The sequence below is a fragment of the Natrix helvetica genome, assembly GCF_964273705.1.
Source record: "Natrix helvetica genome assembly, chromosome: 1".
Taxonomy (NCBI): domain Eukaryota; kingdom Metazoa; phylum Chordata; class Lepidosauria; order Squamata; family Natricidae; genus Natrix; species Natrix helvetica.
In genome coordinates, this window is record NC_138548.1 from 247,578,292 (window position 1) to 247,600,583 (window position 22,292).

Genomic DNA, 22,292 nt, shown 5'->3' on the forward strand with positions numbered 1-22,292 from the left:
AACTCCTAGAAAGATGGGGTTGGCATTTCTGGGACTATTTTCTTACTATGTCAGGCCAGTTAGAAGCTGCTGGATGAATCATACACCGTTGTGTAAACAGAAAGATAAGTTAAATGGTGTCACTGATACAGAATTTGAGCTGGGGGAAAATACCAGCAAGTAATACATACATTATTTCTGTCATGGATCTTCAAAATCTACAGATATTAAATACACAGCCTGGCCTTTAGATGTGCTGAGACCACCATATCCAATTATTTACTTGTGTGGTCAGTACCTGCACTGGGTCAAATCAATTCAGTGTTTCATTAGTCAACTGACCGTATAAACAAGCTAGAAATCATGGAACTAAATCTAAATCCATCGTATCTGGTTATTGCACCAGGTTGGCAAAGAGTGTTGTAAATTGAATAATGATATGTTAAGTCTTCAACTTTTATACAGTGACTGCTTTTTTCTTTCCAACAGAATGATTGTGCCTTGGCTTGTCGTTTGTGAGGTTTGGGCATTTAAAAGGAGTGCCATAACACTACTGTCGTAGGTACAGCGTCGTCGGGGCCGAGAAGCATCCCCTGGCCAGGGCTTCGGATAAAATTGAAGGGCTGCATCCTTTTCCTCATTGTGCCTCACCTGAAGCTCGTACCTATCTTGAGTTATCCGCCTTGTGAAGAGGCTGGAAGCACTCTAGCCTCTTCCTTTTTATGCCTCTGGATCTGTGTTTTGAAATTCTTCAAGTGTTTGCACAATTTATTTCATATATATATATAGTGGGATGGGTTTTAAATTATGAAAATTATTGTTTTGGAAGCAGACTTTTAAGAATGAGTACTGTTTCCACTAAGATTATTATTTTTTGTACATTTTTAAAATCATAATGGGTGTTTAACAGAGGCATATTTTAGAAGTGTGCTTTTTAAAAAAAATGATTGAAATAATATATGTCACTTTAAATCCCCGTGGCTGCTCCAATGAAGTTTTTGTCGTATTACAGTACTGTTAAATTGTTTGGCAGACTGGGTAGATTATTTTTGTAGCTGTTCAGAAGTGAGAAAACTAATCAAATTTAACTTGATTTGTATGTGAACACTACATTAATTTTTCTTGAAATAAAACAGTACCTTTACTTATTTTTTTCTTGTGGCCAATACGTTTTGTGATGCTATCTTAATTTTACAGTCTTTGAAATGTTTAGAATATCTATAAATTCCAAATGCTTGGGGTCTTTTTTTCATGTTTTGCTATCCTTTTAACTTTAGACTTAAAATAATCTAAACCATTTCTTCACAGGTAGTTTTACAAAATCCTTTTTAATATATGCAATTTATCTACATACTGTATATTTCAAAGTACATGCTTCCCACTTTGAAAAGATGCTGCAGGCCAAATATATAACACGTTTTTATTACAATCATTAACACATTTTTCTATGTAATTGTGAGCCCTGTTACAATTCATTGAAAGTAAATCTAATCCACCAAATTCCAAGTTCTATACAAAGGATTACATAATAGTGCTTCTCCAGGACAGTAATGGTGAACCTAGGACATGCCACGATGCTTTGGGTGACATGCTAGTGTCCACCAACACCTATTTTTAAGCTCTCACTGCATTCTGTGATTTTTGAAGGTTGCAGAAGTCTCCTGAGAAGGCAATGCTTATCCTTGACCCTCTAAAAATTGTTTGGAAAAGGGGTATGCTTTTGTAAAATTTTCTGAGGCTGCAGAGGCCATGGAAGATCATCTTCTGAAGCCAGTTCAAGAATGAAAGCATTATGTAGGTAGGTCACAGGGACTTGTGAATAAAGAGTACATTGCCTGACATTAAGCAGCTTACGATAAAGATTCTGGGGATCACACACAATTGGATTTTTTTTAAAATAAATGAACATGTAAAGAATTGTTTCTCTTTTGTTTTGGGACAGCAATGTGAAATGCCAGCAGAGTCAAGTTAGGTATTTCTGAAATGTTGACATGTGAAGACCAAAACGTTTGCCACCAGTGATATAGAGAAAATGATACTGGCACGTTGAACAATGATCCAAATTATTCTTGCCAAGCTGAGAGGCATAAACTACGATCTGAGGTACAGGACAAGGTGATTCCCATTTCCTGTGGCCCAATGAACTTTAATGAACACCTCATCAAATCACTAACAACTGGTCTTGCAGACTTTGTTATAACCTATTTCAAAGAAATATAGTTGTAGTCTTCCTGTGACATCTTCCTAAGGTTGTCTACTTTAAAGGGCTGCTGTCAGCCTTGCAAGTCTAATTGTGTTTTTCCTCTCCCCTCGTTTATATCCCAGTGAATCAGAATGGAATTTGCCTCTTTCCAATACTATCTTGTTTCCCAGAATCCCCAGGGACTATTTCAGGCCTCTTTATATGATGGTACTTGCATAGGGAGTAGGGACTGCAACTACTAAAAAAAACCTGAATAAAATTCAAGTACAGTAATACCAAAGCTGAATGTTTTAAGCTAATGATTAGCAACTTAAAAGAAACGGGACTTGGAAACCATAGTCAAATATTTTCATTTCTTCTTAAATCCATTGTGAAAAATATGTGCCACTGCTCCTATCTCCAGAAAACAATGTTTCCCAGATGAAACAAAGTAAAAGGCCAAAAATCTCAGAGGTACATCCTCTGATTTGTACTCACTCTCCCAGATTTAATTCCTGGGCTTCAGACTACAGCCTGAAAATATGGAATAGTACAGAACTAGGCAGGTATAAGGGACATTTACATGTTCTTATTTTAGAATACAAGATCCTTTTTCTGGCCAATAAAGTGACATCAAATTTGAAAAAAAGTATTGGGGGAAAAATTGCATACACAATGGGCAAATACGTGATTTTGTCACATTTTATGTACACAAATTAGTGACATCCTATATTTCTACAATATCCCTCACACTCTGAAATAATTCCTGTTTGTGAGCATGTAAGAATGGACCATCCAATTTCATTGCTGATGGAGCCACGCTGCAGACAGAAGTGTTTTTCACAATATCTTGTTTTGCAGGTGGAAAGGGGAGAAAATAATATCCTATTTCTAAAGTTACTAAGAATTAATTAGTGAAAAACAATTTCAATTACATCCTTTAAAAATTATTTCAAAAATACAAAAGTAACATCTTACACTAAGCACTGTAAAATATCTAATATATATTCATTTATAATTATTATTTGGAAGATTTGTTAAAAGCTTTGGTCTTAGGCACATCTAGCATAAAATGCAGCCAACCTAGCAGCAAATCTCTTAGAGACAGCCATGAGTGTATCGTTTCTTTGGTGGCAGGTGGATATTTTGAGAGTTCATGGATTCTATGTTTGCCACCATAAGATCAGGTAAGGGAGAACTTCTCTTCAAGCTCAGTTGCTGATGTTGCTTGGCACTTTTTCCAAAAGCCTCTTGAGGGGTAGAAACGTCTATGTTCCTGACATGCAAAAAGCCGTCGGCTCCTGACTGGATTGGATTGTTCTTCCTATCACAACTTTGTTTTAATTTAGGATTAAATCTGCGATAAAAAGATTCCACTTCAGGGAGGTCAGCAAGATTGGTCATTGACATGGTATCTACCAGGTGATTGTATGCCAACGGGACTGGATTTCTTGCATTCTTCTGCAATGGGGGCAAGGCCTCTTTCTTCCATACTTCTACATGCATCTTTCGGTGAGGTGGCAGCAATCTGGGCCTCTTCCGCGCTGGAGACTCCATCAGTAAATCAGAAACGCAAATCTGTAGGAGTTCCTCTTCAACACTTGTCACGGATCCACTTGGCACCTTCTTGTCTGTAGCATCACGGTTGCTATGCCAAGATGCCACAGCATCTTGCTGTGGGCAATGTTCACCTACACATACACCCCCAGGAGTTGGATGCATTCGCTCTGGAGGAAGAGGCATTACTTTCACATAGTAAACGGCGTTTTCATTATGTTGCAATGAGGCCCTTGTTTGTAAATCTGACAGGGCCTCGTTATTCCTTGTCCGCATTTCCTGGACAGAAATATTAACTTCCGACTGAGATGCTAATGTTTGAGAATACAATTTGGGGCATGGCTGGAGTTTCAGCTTTTCATTCCATGCTTGAAGAAACTTCTCCCTGCAAGATTTTGGCTTTTCTGTGTCATTGAGATGCACGGCCATCTTATCTTTTGTGGCTTCTGCCTCCATGAGTGTTTCTGAGATTTAAAGATTGAGATAGAAGTGGAAGTTAATGAAAAGAGCTTTCTAATATGTAATTTGCTAAAGGGTGGTACTTCTAGTATTTTCCCTCGCCTCCAGGTCTCTAATTGATGTAGGAATAGCTGTAGTGTTGCCAGGCAACACACATTCTAGATCCCACAGGCCTGGAGTAAGCTTCATGGCCTAAGCCATGGAAGCTGTAGCAGTTGGGACAAAGATCCAAACTTTCCAGGGTCATAAGCATTCTGACATCAGTAATTTGGAACAAATGATCAGTTAATTTAGGTCAGGATGCCCTTTTTAGATGGAATCTATTCCTAGCCAAAGCTGCAGCTGGGAAACCTTGAATATCTTGTATGTGTTTACAGCAGTATTTTTCAACCTTGGCTGCTTGAAGATGTGTGGGCTTTAATTCCTAGAATTCCCTAGCCAGCAGGCTCACTGGGGAATTCTTGGAGCCAAAGTCCACAACATCTTCAAGCTGCCAAGGTTGAAAAATACTTATTTACATTGCGTTTATGCACCCAGAAATCAGAAACGTTTTCCTTTCTGATTATATGCTTTCTTAGTCCTCCTGTGGCTGCTTACAGAGAAGAGAGCCCTGAAACTTGCAGAAGCTACTCCCGATCTGCTGCTCTCTTGACATACTGGATTTCAATCAAACACTATGCTGGCAGAGAATTATAGGAAATCCAAAGCAGGAGGATATCAGATTGGGGGAAATGGTATATCACCTGCCTGATCCCACTGCATCAAAAAGAATGGGAGGTCATAATACCATCCTCAGATTCTAGTGGCTTTTGGATTTGATGTAAATAAGTAAGTAGGCAAAGTACAGGTCTTTTGGAGAGACTCTCCTTACCAAGCCTTTTCAAATATAAGATCCTTCTAATATCATTAGGCAGTTGCAATGTTAATTGCATTCATACTCTGGTCTTGGTTAAGCAACCAGATCTGCCCTGCAAACATCCAGGCGACCACTAGATGGCAGCAAAAAAAAACCTGTTGGCTTCCTTTAAAAAATTTTTTTGAAGCAAAACATTTTCATTCATATACATACATACACATATATATGCTTTGATCTTTGAACCTTGTGAGCCTTTTCATGACTTTATACAGTTTGATATTTGTATTATCAGATGGGCTATTCCATCCTTCAACTTGATAGAAATCTAATAAATAAGAAGCCCTTTAAACTAATCCCATTAACACTTCTATAAATTTGGGTCTTCTAAATTTGGAAGCAGGTAGCAGGTACCTTTTGAATTAAGGTAGCAGGCTGGAAAACAGTGGACCATCAGTTGTAGTCCTGCCTTAGGCACAAAATGAGCTGGGTGACTTTGGACCAGTCCCTCTCTCCAGCCCTAAGAAGGAGACAAATCTTGCCAGAAAAACTGCAGGGATTAGCCTAGGCTGTTGCCAGGAGTTAACACTGACTCGAAGACACAAAACAACGAAACAACTGGATCAATAAATAATGTGCTATTCATCCGCTATATAAATATTTTGCTTCCACGTTTCTGTCCAAATATCATTTGGTGTAGTGATTAATATCAGCCAGTTTGGTATAGCATCAGTCTAGCAACGGTGAGTTCTAATCTTGCCTTAGACCTAAAGCCAACTGGGGGCCATGAGCCAGTCACTTTCGCTTAGCCTTAGGAAAAAGGCTATGGCAAATCACTTCTGAAAATCCTTGCCCAGAAAATCACAGGGACTTATCCAAGTAGTCTGAGAACTGGACACAATTGAAGAGGAAGAAAAATAAAAGAGCAGCCTCGCTCTCTGACCTATGACATTCCTGAGGACCCAGAAGGAGAGCCCCTACTTCCGTGCCCTGAGCCTGACTGAGTGACCAACCAACCAACAATTAGGCAACAAAGGATCTGTGAAATGTTTTTCCAAACGTGTGTCATTTAATTGCTCTGGTTCTTCTCTTCCTGGGCATGAATATTTTAGCAAATCGCCTCCGGTTTCTTTTTGAGGAGGAAGAGATTGGATATGAATTTTCTTTTCCTTTTCAAAGCAGTAACATGATCTCCTGAAGCACAGAAGCAAATTGGGGAGATTCAATTCAATAGCTGCTCGTTCTGTGTAAGCAAAGTGGGGGCTCTGTGTGTGTGTGTGTGTGGGGAGACAACACTGATTCACTTGCAATTGGGTTTTTTTAAAAAAAAACTATGGTTACTAAATAAAAGGGATAGACTACCAAATCCCTCACCTTGGTCAATAACCCTCTTGGCTTTTAATTTACTACCTAACTAAAATTACTTACCTGATTTGAAATGGTAAAACTGTGAAACAGCTTGTCAGGCAGGAAAGACCAGGTCTCCATGGGAAGATCCAATTAAATTAATGTATTGCTAAAAGGCCTATACATAGGAATCTTCTCAACTAATGGTTAGCACCTGCTTGGAGTTAGATAAGTATCAACTGAATTTAAGGGGAGGAGTGAACTTAGTCCATGGCTACATAGGGAATCTAGACTGATCCTTCTTTTCACACACACACACACACACACACACACACACACACACACACACACACACACTGCCATTCCTTCACCTACATTTTCCTGACTAATTAATACTCATCTTTTCCTGAAAAGCAAAGAGAGATGTATCTCTTCTTTAATCCAACGAGGATGCAAAATTAGAATATGGGATGGATACAATTTCAATAATATCTACTTTAACATATGCACATTATCCAAGCCAGCTCAGTCATCAATTCATGCACATTGTCTCTTGATCTGAGCGGCAACCCTGCTTTTCTTGAATCTATTATTTTCATGCCAATTTTCTTTCAACCAAATATTATCGCAAACCTTTGAAAGTCATATGCTGAGCTCAAAGTTTTAATTTTAAAAACAGTATGTCCAGCTTTGACTTCCAGGAGAAAAAATGGTGAAAATGGTGATGACAGTGGCAGAATGAAGAGCTGGTAAGCTCTTCATAATTCCTCTCCCAATCAGGAGATCTCATGAGAATGTCTACAACGTAATAGGATGAGATTTTTAAGGTTGGACATTAGAGGCAACTAGAAGGAACTAAAGATTATAATTAAAGGAAAGTAACACTTATGTAAGTGTTAACATTTGACATACTGAAGGATATTTTTGAACAATGGCCCTAGAAGCTAATTTTAACTTTTGATTGTGTTTAAAAGAAGTTATGGAAGAGAAATCAATTTTATCAGACAAGACTGAGACCTATTGGAAAATGGTTTTAAAAAATGACAGGCTAGAAGAATGACATGGAAAAAGATGCTACACTGAACATGTAAATGAAACCGGCTGATATGTTAATAATTTAAAGGGATATACAAATAACAAACCAAAAGAGTGACCTAAGATAATTTTCCTATATTGAAATTGCAAAAGGGAATTTGTAGAAAACTTTGAAGAATTTTGTGAGAAGGAACAATGACAAATGAAAAGAAATAAAGTGCTAAGACATTATTTGAAGGGTCAGGATTCAAATTATTAAAAATAAAAGAACAAATACAAATGTGGTTTATTTGATCAAATAGATGTGCTATTATTTCTGCTAACCCTTAACAGACTTTTGCTGATCAGGAGTGAAATAATGTGTTTTAAGGATTTGTTTATTAAACAAGAGATGAGTTATGGAAAGAAGTCACCTTCAAAAAAAAGCTGAAAGTTTCTAAAATAATTTGTACTTGTGATGAAGGGGAAGTTATTCCTTTTTTTTTTACTATATATATATCTTTATTCTTTCTTTCTAGTTTTCCTTCTATTTTTCCTATTCTGCATTTTTAAAATTCTTTTTAGATGGTATTTATGTTTATCTTTTAATAAAAGTATTTTTTTTTAAATTGGCAAGATTTCAGTGGGATATGCAAATGTGCATTTCGTCTTAAAAGCACAGGAATCATACCACAGAAACACAATGCCCACCCAGCTTTTATGATTCTCCAAACCACAAAAAGGTAATGAATCATTATTAGCAATACACCCATATTTTACAGTGAACAATAGTTTGAATACTTTCCGCTATTTCTGCAACAATGAATTTTTACAAAGTAAGGATGCTTTCCACTTTAAAGAGTAGAAAATTAGAATGTAAATTGAAGCACCAAGGAAGAAGGAGTACTTAAAATGGTCCCTTCCACTTCTTTTCCAAGGTGGCCATTGGTCCTCACAAGCAACCAATCTCCAGGTTGAAATGGATGTATTGGGTGAGCTACGATAAAGAGGAGGTGGAGGTTGTAGAGGAGGAGGAGGAGGAGGAGGAGGAGGAGGAGGAGGAGGAGGAGGAGGAGGAGGAGGAGGAGGAGGAGGAGGAGGAGGAGGAGGAGGAGGAGGAGGAGGAGAAAGAGGAATAATCCTATTTTTGGAGGAAAATCAAAATCAGATTAGATTTAGATTTAGCATGTTAACCTTATATTTAGAACCACTAGGCTGTCTCAGAAGCCCCTGCAAGTTTTAGAGACTAAGTCAAAAATTCAGTGAAATCAAAAATCAGTATTAAAATAAACATGGATAATTTGGAAGAAATTTAGACTAGAGAATTGGCGTTTCCTAGTTTGCTATGTTAATGGTTCTGGTTTTTTAAAAAATGTTTCATACAATATATAAAGAGAAATTAATGAAAAAAAATTAGGTTTAATAATGAATGTTTCCAAATGGCTTTGTTCCCAAAACCTACTGATTTTACTGACTGATTTATTTACTGATGTAAATTTGAAGGTACATGAGTAGACATGCTTTAATTATACAGTTTGATTGCTTTGCATTTGTTAAATATTCCAGCCAGTGTGTTGGAAGGAAGTTTTAAAGGTGTTAATGTGTTGCTAAATTATGTTCCATAAATGGGGACTGTATGTATAAGGAATTTTGGATTGGCTGCCTGGATTGTTGCTAAGTGAATTGTCTTCTGTTCTTGGAAAGACCTTTGTGTATCATATACCAACTATAATATTCTATGTCTCCCTAGTAGTTTTGTGTGTGTGTGTGTGTATGTATGTATGCATGCATGTATGCATGTATGTATACACACACACACACAAAAATACAATACAATAGCAGAGTTGGAAGGGACCTTGGAGGTCTTCTACTCCAACCCTCTGCCTAGGCAGGAAACCCTATACCGTTCCAGACAAATGGCTATCCAACATCTTCTTAAAGACTTCCAGTGTTGGGGCATTCACAACTTCTGAAGGCAAGCTGTTCCATTGATTAATTGTTCTAATTGTCAAGAAATTTCTCTTCAGTTGTAAGTTGCTTCTCTCCCTGATTAGTTTCCACCCATTGCTTCTTGTTCTACCCTCAGGTGCCTTGGAGAATAGTTTGACTCCCTCTTCTTTGTGGCAACCCCTGAGATATTGGAACAATGCTATCATGTCTCCCCTAGTCCTTTTTATTAAACGAGACATACAGTTCCTGCAATCGTTCTTCATGTTTTAGTCTCCCCGTCCCCCAATCATCTTTGTTGCTCTTCTCTACACTCTTTCCAGAGTCTCCACATCTTTTCTACATTATGGTGACCAAATCTCAATGCAATATTCCAAGTGTGGCCTTACCAAGGCATTATAAAGTGGTATTAACACTTCACGTGATCTTGATTCTATCCCTCTGTTTATGCAGCCTAGAACTGTGTTGGCTTTTTTGGCAGCTGCTGCACACTGCTGGCTCATATTTAAATGGTTGTCCAATAGGACTCCAAGATCCCTTTCACAGTTGCTACTACTGAGCAAGGTACCACCTATACTGTACCTGTGCATCTCGTTTTTCTTGCTTAAATGTAGAACCTTACTCTTTTCACCATTGAATTTCATTTTAATAGATAGTGCACAATGTTCAAGTTTGTCAAGATCCTTCTGTATCTTAAGCCTGTCTTCTGGAGTGTTGGCTATTCCTGATATATACATATACATATACATATACATATACATATACATATACATATACATACATACATACATACATACATACATACATATATATATATATATATATATATATATGCTGGTTTTGTTGTATTCGGGTCTACACCCGTGAAAATCTACGAATATATATATATATATATATATATACACACACACACACACACACACACACACATACATATATATATATATATATATACATACATACATACATACATACATACATACATACCTACACACACATACACATAACATACACACACAATTTGGAAGAGAAAAATGGAAGTTATTAAACCATGTTAGTTTTAATATTAAATTAGGTTACCCAACTACTTTCCTGTGGCCTGGCACATAAACAGTTAATTTAGAGCTTACAATTTTCCAGTTTGGCTAGCATTGGCTTTATTGAAATGTATTTTTAGAAATGGTCCTTTTTCTCCAAAAGAATGTAATAGCATGCATCTGCTAAACAAAACCATTTCCTGTTGAAGAGTCAACATTGCTTTATTTTGTCTCCTACTATAAGCGTGTATTTACAGACTATCATTCATTTTAATTCATTACCTTCCGTTCTCCAAAAGTGTTTTCTTCTAAGACACTTATATCTTTAGTTACACAGCAGGCTGAAAACCATCACTGGAATCACTGCTTTCTGTTGGCATAAAGAAACCAGACATTTACTGCATTTATTTACTTACAAAATTTATAAGCCACCTAATTAGTTGCAACACTGGAAGGTTTACAAAATAGAGCAATACACGTATAACAAAAAGACCAAAAAATACACCATAAATCTGGAAAAAAGCAACAATCATTTAAGGAGAAATAAACCTAGCATCACCCAAGGGAACCATCATCCACTGGAGCCAAAATCCTAGGGATACTGCCAGGTTTTAAGGATTTGTAGCGGAAATTTTGAGTAGTTCGGAGGACCAGCAAATGCCACCTCCGGCTGGCCCCAGAGTGGGGTGGGAATAGAAATTTTGCAATATCCTTCCCCTGCCATGTCCCCCAAGCCACACCAATCCCACCAAACCACAGCCACAGAACTGGTAGTAAATGTCACCACTGGGGGGTAGGGTATATTGCTCAAGAAGCCAAGTGTCATGACAGGCAATGCTGGGTCTCATCATTTTAGGATTCAAAACAGGTGAAATTTACAATCATTAAAGGAATTTTCACCATGTCAGGGGAAAGTAAATATAAACCCTTGTTTTATATTTCACCCCAATACTGTATATTGCAAAGATCTAGCTGCATGAAATCTATACCATTCATTCTAGCTGCACAAAATCTATGCCATTCATTGATGTGAAGGTGGAAGCTGTCTTCAACAAGTGTTTTAAAGGAAACTACAAGTGCAAAAGTTCATTTATTTCAGTGTTGCAACTTAAAAGGTGAAACTAATATATGATAGACTCATTACATGCAAAGCAAGATAGTTCAAGCCGTGATTTGTCATAATTATGATGATTATGGCTTACAGCTCATGAAAACTCCAAATCCACAATCTCAGAAAATTAGAATATTGTGAAAAGGTGCAATATTCTAGGCTCAAAGTGTCCCACTCTAATCAGCTAATTAAGCCATAACACCTGCAAAGGGTTCCTGAGCCTTTTAATGGTCTCTCGGTCTGGTTCAGTAGGAATCACAATCATGGGAAAGACTGCTGACCTGACAGCTGTGCAGAAAACCATCATTGACACCCTCCATAAGGAAGGAAAGCCTCAAAAGGTAATTGCAAAAGAGATTGGATGTTCCCAAAGTGATGTATCAAAGCACATTAATAGAAAATTATGTGGAAGGGAAAAGTGTGGAAGAAAAAGGTGCACAAGCAGCAGGGATGACCGCAGCCTGGAGAGGATTGTCAGGAAAAGGCCATTCAAAAGTGTTGGGGACTTTCACAAGGAGAAGACTGAGGCTGGAGTCAGGGCATCAAGAGCCACCACACACAGACGGATCCTAGACATGGGCTTCAAATGTCTTGTCAAGCCGCTCCTGAGCAACGAACAACATCAGAAGCGTCTTACCTGGGCAAAGAAAAACAGACCTGGGCAAAGAAAAACAGACCTGGTCTATTGCTCAATGGTCCAAAGTCCTCTTTTCTGATGAGAGCAACTTTTGCATCTCATTTGGAAACCAAGGACCCAGAGTATGGAGGAAGAATGGAGAGGCACACACTGCAAGATGCTTGAAGTCCAGTGTGAAGTTTCCACAGTCTGTATTGATTTGGGGAGCCATGTAATCTGCTGGTGTTGGTCCACTGTGCTTCATTAAGTCCAGGGTCAACACAACCGTCTACCAGGAGATTTTGGAGAACTTCATGCTTTCTTCTGCAGATGAGCTTTATGGGGATGCTGACTTCATTTTCCAGCAGGACTTGGCACCTGCCCACACTGCCAAAAGCACCAAAACCTGGTTCAATGACCGTAGGATTACTCTGCTTGATTGGCCAGCAAACTCGCCTGACCTGAACCCCTTAGAGAATCTATGGGACATTGCCAAGAGAAAGATGAGAGACATGAGACCGAACAATGCAGAAGAGCTGAAGACCGCTATTGAAGCATCCTGGTCTTCCATAACACCTCAGCAGTGCCACAGGCTGATAGCTTCCATGCCACGCCGCATTGAGGCAGTAATTGCTGCAAAAGGGGCCCAAACCAAGTACATATGCATGCTTATACTTTTCAGAGGTCCAATATTGTTCTATGTACAATCCTTGTTTTATTGATTGCATGTAATATTCTAATTTTCTGAGATTGTGGATTTGGGGTTTTCATGAGCTGTACGCCATAATCATCACAATTATGACAAATCACGGCTTGAACTATCTTGCTTTGCATGTAATGAGTCTATCTCATATATTAGTTTCACCTTTTAAGTTGCATTATTGAAATAAATGAACTTTTGCACGATATTCTAACTTTTCGAGTTTCACCTGTAAGTCAATCTGCTTAAGTCTCAAAATATTATTTGTAGAAATCTCTCTAAACTGTGTTTAACATATAGGGTGGAGAGGAAAGAGGGATGGGAATGGGGAATTATTATTATCTGCTCCACTGAATCCAAAGAAGAGGCCAGTTCTATGGGGTCAGTGTTTTGGGAATTGGTAGTGTCACCTGGTCTCTTCTCTAGTGAAATTTACAATCAGTTTCTTTTCCCTTTGAAACTGGAAGGTGCACAAGATTACTTCCATTTATGGGGGGGGGGGGGTTGCAGCGAATATGCCTTCTCTGGAATTGACTTCCCCAATATATTTGTTTGTTTATTTATTTTGGAGAGGTTCCTCTTTTTGTTTTCTCATATTAAAACTGGCATTCTGGATTACCACGTGGTAATACCACACATTATCACAGAGGCTTAAGTCAGATAAAAAAAGAATTATAGTTTATTTTCAGATGGGTTTCAGATGTTGCAGCTTCTCTGAACTTCAGGGCTGACTTTTCAAGGCAGATTCCTTAAAATAACAGTCCACTTGGTCAATTGCATGTACAATCCCTGGATGGTTAGTTAGCCATCTCTGGATGATACTAGAAGATGAATGACTAAGAATTTGACTAGCATTGGGATTTTTTGAAGCTAGCAAGTTTATTGCCGAGCCTGATCATATTGGATATTTGGGTTAGTGAACTTCACAATCCATTTCATCCCCTAGTACTGAATGCAATATTGCTTCAAAGCGGAATCTGAATATCGGCCCCTAGAAACTGCAGTCATCCCCCCCCCTTTCTTCCTAGAATCTGTTATCTTGGTGGCCTTCATAAACAGAATTCATAGCCTATCATCCTCTCCCCTGTTCCACTGCGTAAAAGTGTCAGCAAAAACAAGATAGAAGAACTACAAGATTGTGGGTTATTTTACTGATTTAATCTCAGGAAATTTAGCCTTTGTCAGGTTGATGTAGAGTATATTGGGGATGGTGACTCTTTGAGAGCTGTATGCAACGAAATCTCATTCCAATGTACGCCGATTAGTGTCCATTTAAAGTGACCCATAAAGTTATTCTAAGCCCAAGATGAAGAAAAAGCATCCTTCTCCGTTATCGTCTCCAAACTGAACAGTTTATGCCACGCCTTTACAACAACGTCCTGACCCGAGAACGTTTCTAATTTGACTGACTGAGCAACCGGGTTTAAGCGACCCTCGGAAGGTTTCCATCCAATTTAAATTGCACGCGAGAAAGGAGTCGCAGTCGCGTCCGTTCTTTCTCCAATAGCCGAGATTTTGCGCTCAGGCCACCGCGGGGCCCTGGCTGGCAGACGCGTTCCCCCGCTTGGCAATTGAGCTGTGTAAACTCCGGACCCGATCCCGCCCCCTCCCTCTTTTGGTTTGGAAAAGAGCGCGTGAATTGGGGCTACAGGTTGAACCTGGCCGGTAAACCAAGCCCAGCGCGACACCGCGGCTCCTTGCTAAGTTTGACTTCCCCACGGGCGCGTGCCGCGCTTCTTCTGCCACGCGATCCTGAGCCAATCCCCAAAGACGGACATTTTTATCCCGAGACGCCATTCGGTGCTGCCTCGAAAACCCGGTTGAAACACAATCTGGTGGGGAGGAGGGGGAATGAGATCCGTCCAGCTGGGCCCCTCTCCTCGACCTTGGAAAGCCAGGAAGCTGGCACGGAAGCCCCTGGGTCTTTTTCTTAAATCCGAGTCATGCAAGAAAACCCATCTCCCTATCCCATGCTCCTGAGCCTACGTAGGGCACGCTGCACCAGTTGGGAAAATAATAATAATAATAAAAGGGCATTGAGGCTGGATTTGGGAAAGATCCAGGCCCCAAAGGGGAAATTACAAAACACATTTGACTGATTCAGTTATTTTGTCAAAGGGGCATTGAAAGACAAGGAGGCCCCCCGCATCTAAAGGTGGAAATAAACGCATTAATGTGGACGAAGCCCAAATCTTGTCCCCAAAAGGCTCCCCTGCCGCTTCGGAATGGCTGTCGAAGAAATCGGGCAGAAGGGAAATACTCTTCCATTCCACCCAGGGAGATTCACGAGTGGCGAAGGGTGGGGAAGGGGCAGCCAAGCCCTCCCGGCCTCCCCAGACTATTCCCTCGCGGCCTCTACTTTGCAAGGCTTCCCCTTGGGAGCGTCTGGCCTTGGGGGGAAAAGAAGCGGACGAGACGGATCAAAAGGGATAAGAGAGCCACTTCGAATGAGATACTTTCGACTTTTAGGGGGGCCAAACTGGGAATTATTTAAAAAATCATCATCATCATCATCATCTATACACGAGGGGAAAACCCATGAAAACCCGAACTAACCTGTTTCTTTCCAAACGTCCAGTCGTTCCCAGGACGCGAGCTCTCGGGAAAAGCGAAGTCTTATCTGGTTGGGAAAGCGATTGAAAAAGTGTTAAATCAGGATCGGCTTTTGGGAGATTTATCTCCTTCTCGCCACCACCCCCAACGTAAGTGGATGTTAACTAAGTAACCTCTTACGGGCCGAGGGAAGAGATTCAGGCCCCACCCAACATGCAAAGGAAGGCTAGCATCCAGGTCTTATCTTAACGACCTTGCGGGGGTGCAGGATCTAGCTGCCTTTTTTTCTTTTTTAACAATAGATAACAGCACTTTAACGCCGCCTCAAGCTCTTCCCTCTTTTTTCATCGCCCCAAGGCAGGCAGACAAACTAGCTTGCAAAAAAACACCAAAAAAAAAAAAAACGGATGAGTTTGTGCTACTGAAAACTAAGGTTCAGTCATGGGATCTCCCACCAGCATCTGAGTTTTCCTGGTAGGGTGGTGATAAGAGGGTCGGCATGGTGCAACAAGGGGGCTTTATTACTGTGTAGGTAAGAAGCCCCCATCCTCTAATCCATGATCTACCAAAAAAAAGGGTGGTTTACTCAGCAGCTGAGATGGAAAAGTGGTGGGGATTTATAGGTGGAAAGGGAGGGCAACCTTTTTCCTTGGAAAAGAACATGTGCGCATAGATAATATTAATATATCAGATAAAGAGGGGGTTTGGGAGAAGTGGTCAATTAAGTTTCAGGTGGGATGCCATTAGCCAAAGGTCATACAGTGCAACCACAAATGCAGTAATGGAGGAGAGAGAGAAGAACAGCTGACTGGTTCTTCATCAGAGCTAAATGTAAAGGCCGTTTGCCTTCTTACCCAGTGGACAAGAGGTGTGTATGTTTCATTGCCTTTTTTCCTTTTTTCATGGCTCCCTTTCGGTCCTCAGTTCCATCTCAATGCTGCCCTGCATCAAGCAGAACCTAAGGAAACCAGTATCTCCTCAAAGTACAGGTATATTTCCCCATCTTCCAAGCAAGATACATGACACAAGAGCCACAACGTTTTGGAATCAGTAGCTTTGATACAATTCTACCTACTTTTCTCTGCTCTCATTTAGCCCAATGGTGACTGAAATATTGGGACTGGATTTCGTTGAACCCACCCGCCTGCCAGGCTTCACCAGAAAAAGAAAAGGCCCCAGCCTAAAGTTGTTGGCTTTGAATTGACATGCAGATTTAATACTCCCAGGCTTAGAGTGGCGAAACAATTACAGTTTTTTACCTTGCTATTATCAGCTGGGATAGGGGCACATCAACCTTAATTGGATCTTTTACTATTTGGTGAGAGTTCCCCCCCCCCCCAAATTCTCTGGTCTTTAGGAAATCTGTTTCGCTGAGCTTCACTTGACTCTTTTCCTTCTTTCTGTGCCTAGCCCTAGCAGTACATTTGTGATGGCAAATAAAAGTTTGTACCACAATGGATTCATTAGCTTATCAAATGCTGCAGTTGTTTTCTTTTTAATAAGCAAAATTGTTTAAGAAAATCTAGCTTTAAATCCACATGTCACAATCAGGAATACATAAATTAAAAATGCAGCTGTAATGATTTCAATGAGTTAATTCCAATGTGAAATCTACAGTTTTTAAGAGCACTTTTTTGCCGCTGTATCTCAATCTGGCATGTCCTCTGCATTTAATCAAAACTCATTGGTTCTATTTTGCCAGAGGACTGCTCGCCACCTGGTGCCATTGTTGGTTGAAAAGTTCAACTGTGCCATACAGAATCTTGAATTATTGATACTAGCTTCCCTTCATCCTTCTGTTCCTAACCGCACAGACTTCCTAGTTCAACCAAAGTTTGCTACCAAAGTGGATATGCTTATAAATATTGGAAAGACCTGTACTGGTTATTAGAGAAATAATGATCATGGTTTGCTTAGTTTTGCAAAAGTGTAAGTTCTGCTAACTTCGTCACAACTAATCCCTTAAATGAAATCAGAGTGGATAGGTAAGTAGGAAGAAGTGAAAAAAAAGTATGTTTGCTTTTGCGACATTAAGATAAAATAGAACTTTTAGCTAAAATGATAACATTTTAAAATCAGGATGCACTGAAAATATGGGTTTAGATCCCGAATCAGTAAAATGTTATTGCTGTAGTACCTCCATTCATTTGGGATGCAGGACAATCTACCAAATTTTATCAGAGTAGCTTTTATTAATGTAAGATAGACAAATAGGACTGTATGCAAGTCTGAATTTTATTTGTGTTACAATGCAAAAGGCTAACAGTTATGTATGTCACCACTTTTGAAAGAAATCTCAATTATTCTGGCTAAAAAGAAAAAAGTTGAAACCCTATCTAAATCAATATCAGACCTACCAATTTGTCAAATATAGGGTTTTCTTTCTCATACCCAATAATATTGTTCACATATTCCCTTTCAGCAGACTGTGACACAATTGTTGCTGGGGGCACAATATTTGCTTGTTTGATTTTTAGTGTAGTTTATTTTTTTCAATTGCCATGGAGGAGGATTGCTGTGTTTTCCTAAGGAGAATTTAAAAAGAAAATATATCTGCAGGTGTTTAGGGCTTGAGAAAAGTTAAACAGTTTAATTATTTTCTGTGCTTGATGACTATTCACCGTAATTTGGCATCTTTGCTTGTAATGAAATAATGCATTAGTGCAGCTCCCAGGTTGTTTGCTTTGTTGACATAAGCAGAAACTGTAATTTTGGATTTATCATAAACTACCTAGGATCCATTCTTCCTGCTAGGATTGCATTTGAATTGCATTTGAAAAGTTTAATTCTCCCAACTCTTTAATTCAGAAGCCGCAAAAAAAAAGTCCTCAATCTCAATGCAGAGAGGAAGGAAATTGTATTTAAAATCCAGGTGTAAAACATAAAGATAGAAATTTTACATTTTTGTGTAACATTTTGCACAAGATTTGGTTGTAATATAATAGGTGTGTTGGAATAATAAAACTTTGATGTCCTTACTGTCTTGAAATGTAAAGAAAAACATAAGTGTTGGATGGGCTGACAAGTCCCTAAAATCCTGAATCTGAGAATTACCTCAGATAATACAGAAATTGATCATCTTATTTGTAAGTGTGTTGCATTGCATATAAAGATTGTTATTTTCAAACGGTTGGACATAGAAATGGCATTTTTCTCTTCCTCCCCCTCACAGATATGCTCACAAATAAAGAAAAATGGCACCTTCTCAATCTAAGGCAGAACAAAAAACACATCAAAAAAAGAAATCCAGCAATCCTTCCCAGAAAAAGAAAAAGCGTGCTGAAGAATTTAAAAGACAGAAGAAAAAACAGAAGAAAAGAAAGAGCGGTGAAGAAATGGATTCTGATTATAGATTTTCTGATCAGGATGGGGATTGTGTTTCCCTACGAAGTCTGACAAAAAGTGGGAAAGATTTGACCAAGGGAGAAAAAAGGAGAGGCTTCAAAGAAGTAAAAGAAAAGAGACAAACTAGAGAAGGTCATTACGAGAGAAGATATGGAGAACCAGTAACCTATTGGGGAGAGAAGACTAAAAGAAGGACTGGGAGACCAGAATATCAGAGTTCAGAGCAACTACATAATATCATTGTCAAAAGCTACAAACCAAGAGGCATTGAAGATCGTGAGAAATATGCCTTGAAAGAGGAAGATAAAGAGCCAGCAAGAAAGTATAGAACTACTCCTGATGTAGAATCTTTCGGAATAGAAAGTGAGGAAGAGTTCTCTTGGAAGCAAGAGTTATGCCAAAGAACAAATTATAATAAAACTGGAAAACAATCTAAATGGGAGACTCACTCTAACAGCAGAAAGAGGTACAACAGAAGAAACAAGGAAGACAAAACAAGGAATGCTAAGAAATCAGCCAAAACGCTTTCCAAAGGAAGTCCTGTGAATTCAGAAGATTCATCATGTTTGGATTCCCAAGATGAATGCAGGTGGAACCAAAGAAGTGGAAATAAAGGGACAGGCAAGACCAAGTTCAAAGCAATAGAGCAGGGAAGCTTTTTGGAAGATCACCTTGGTGAGAAATGGCAACCAGCTTTTACAGAAAATCAGTTTGCCGGAGAAAGAAGACGTTATCGGACATCTCAGAAAACCGCCAGGCAAAGGAAAGAAAAACCTGAGATCAAAAAGAAGAAGAAAGACTTTCAAAGTAAAGAAAATTATTTGAAGAGTAATGAGAAAATTAAGAGGAAGGAGAGAAGTCCAGTGACAGGAATAGCTCTACTGGGTGACAGCTACGAGCAAACTGATGATGAAAGCAGCCCAGAAAACTACAGCAGAAGCCACACTGAAGATGAGAGAGATTCTTGGGACCATGGAAACCCACCAGAATATGATGAGTCTAACTACGAGGACAGTAGAGGTGGAAGTGAAGATACTGAAAATGAGATAAGTAGCACTGGGGGGGAAAGTGGCAGTAACAAAGGAACAGCACTTCTTGACATGACAAGATCAAAGTTCCATAATGCTAGCGTGAATAAGTCCCTACAAAAGAACACCATCGTAGAAGAAAATACAAGTTTCAGTGACCCAATGGCCAATATTCAAAGCACATCTTCACAATTGGTCAAATCTAGAAGTCAGGCTCCTAATAAATCTGATGCAGCCAAGCAAAGCTCCCATTTAGAACAGCCGTCAAGCCAAGTGAGCCGAACCAGGGTGGATGGAATAGTTTCGCTGGCCAAAAGATACACTCACTCTGATTCTCAACCTCAAATTCTGCTGAAGGTAGACAGCAAACATGCTAAAACCAAGCTATTGGCGATTAGCAAGCTTTTTCCCCCCAGAAAGGAAACAGAAATTGGTTCTGAATTGGAGGAAACTGAAAGTCTCCATTTAGAAAAAAATACAAGGAAAAATAAATCACTTTCAAGATCTAAAGCGAAAGAACTTTCTGCTGTGAAGAAAGACGCCGATGGAGGGAAAGTAGGAAAGGTCAAAACGGTTGCACACCAGACTCCAGGCAGCAAAGAGACCAAGGAGATTGCATGGAAACAAACTACTGGTGAAAAACAATTAATGTTTAAGCAACCCAGACACAGATCATTACAAACAATTTCAGCATTCAGGAAAGTAACCCATTGGCTCAGCCATAAACCTCCCACAAAAGCAAGCTTGAAACATCGTTTCTTAAAGATAGTGCATGCAATTGGCATCTCAGGATGGTTCTCCAAGAGGTTTGGTAAGAGGATGAGGAGCAGCCAACCATATGGATTCAGGAGAAGAATGGCCAACAGAATTGTTAATTTAGTTGGGCTGGCCAAGACGTGTAATAAGACTTCCCCAGGACAGGACATGAGAAAGGATTTGGATAGCAAAGAATATTCTTGTTCTTCATCAAATTGTGATCAAATTTCAAATGAAGAGACTTTAATAGAAAAGGATCAGCAAGAAGGGAGGGCTTCAAACCATCTCTTCAATGAAGCTGGTTTTACACGGATGAAGCCCAATGAACTTTTTGAGGAAGAAAATCGTATTACTAACAATAAGTTCGCCATTGTATTTCCCCAGGTTCACCAATTAGTGAATTCAGAAAATGTTTCTCTTGGAGTCTCTAGAAATAATGGGAAAAGAAATACACAAGGATTCCCTTACAGTTTTCAAGCTGATGAATCCATACTAAGTAAGCCCAATCTTGTGAAATCTAAAGTAAATGAAAATTCTTTGTAGTACATGAAGACTTTAAAGTCAAACATGTACAACTGGTCATTTTCTAAATGCATCTGCTGTGTCCTCTTCCTTCCAAGTTTAGGTTCCCAGTGCATTCTCTTTTTGGGCTCAGCTACTGTATAATTCAATTTTCTTAATAATGGCTACATGCAGGATGTTCTTCTTAGAATCAAAAGTTAGCAGTACTAAGGGGATCAGTCCCAATTCTCTGCTCTACTCTTTCTTTAGCCCTTCTGAGTCCATTTCACAGATTGATTATATTCTTCCCTTCTGTGTTACTGGGAATAAATAAAATGTTGGACATTGAAACAAACCACGCACAAATTAATGGATTGTCCAATATGCATGGTCTTCACTGTTCTCCAAAATACATATGTTAGTAACAAAGTTCAGATGTGACACTGTCAAAGGAAATTATCTATCTACCTACCCCGTTCTACTTTCTAGAAAATACTTTTTTTTTTCTTGGTGGTACTTATAGTTACAATTTAAAATGATTCTGCAATTATTCTTTTATTTTTAGCTGAAATTAGATATCGCCAAATCAAGAGGAAAACCTCTTTCCAAAGATACATCGTTGTTTAAAAATTTGAAGTATAATCTGAGGGGGGAAATAATGCACAAAACAACATGTTCACATTTTTAATAAAACATCCATACTGTAATATCTCTGTGGCATTTTTGTTTTCCATTCTTTGGAAGGACCAAGGGTTTGAGTAGACACCCAAGACTCATATATTTTGAAATACAAGCAATAGACATTGTTACAGCTGTTACCTCTCTTTTAGTGGAAAAGAAGAAGTCCCAGGGCTCTTCTTCCAGCCACTTTGAGGAAGAAGATATGGGAGACCTCATTCAGAGCATTGAACCAGGAACCACGGACCAAGTACACTGGACTCAGCACCAACCTCTTACATGTGACTCTACAACTTGGTTGAATTCCGAAATGTTACTTCCACGGCTTACCATTGAGAACCTAAGCAAGTGGACTTTATATAAGGAGAAGGGCTCAATCCAATCTCGTAAATCAAAGAAATCACTGTTGGAAAGATGGGAAGCAGAAGATACCGCTGAAGATATTCTTCAGCAGGACATGGCCCAGAAACAGGTTGGGAACATAGAAAACTCTCGTATACCATTGTTCATTCTATTGGCAGTAGTTTGCCCTTGTTTCAAAAGAGTTCTTTCTTAGCCCACCCAAAGATGAACCTAGGTCTAGAGCAGGGGTATCAAACTCACATTGTTACATGACGTATCACAACCTT

At 39.2% G+C, this 22,292-nt stretch overlaps 2 protein-coding genes across 5 annotated transcripts in view; one reads left to right on the plus strand and one right to left on the minus strand.

Annotated features, from left to right (window-relative positions):
- LLGL2 (LLGL scribble cell polarity complex component 2) overlaps positions 1 to 1,128 on the plus strand; it is a 377,463-nt gene extending 376,335 nt beyond the window's left edge. For all 4 annotated transcript variants that reach the window (XM_081937848.1, XM_081937849.1, XM_081937847.1 and 1 more), the window contains one exon: positions 469 to 1,128. In XM_081937848.1, the coding sequence (XP_081793974.1) occupies positions 469 to 473 (5 nt within the window). In that variant the 3' untranslated portion in view covers positions 474 to 1,128. The remainder of the gene's footprint in view (positions 1 to 468) is intronic.
- Positions 1,129 to 1,363: 235 nt separating this feature from the next.
- LOC309384704 (uncharacterized protein) lies at positions 1,364 to 15,484 on the minus strand. The gene is made up of 3 exons (XM_081938446.1): positions 15,359 to 15,484; positions 10,658 to 10,741; positions 1,364 to 4,182 (listed from the first exon to the last, which is right to left on the minus strand). Exon 3 carries the CDS (start codon positions 4,172 to 4,174, stop codon positions 3,260 to 3,262), a length of 915 nt encoding a protein of 304 aa, XP_081794572.1. The 5' UTR covers positions 4,175 to 4,182; positions 10,658 to 10,741; positions 15,359 to 15,484; the 3' UTR covers positions 1,364 to 3,259.
- Positions 15,485 to 22,292: the final 6,808 nt, after the last annotated feature.

Excerpts from the sequence above, each read along its gene's own strand:
- LOC309384704 (XM_081938446.1), bottom strand. The coding sequence starts at position 4,174 with ATGGAGGCAGAAGCCACAAAAGATAAGATGGCCGTGCATCTCAATGAC.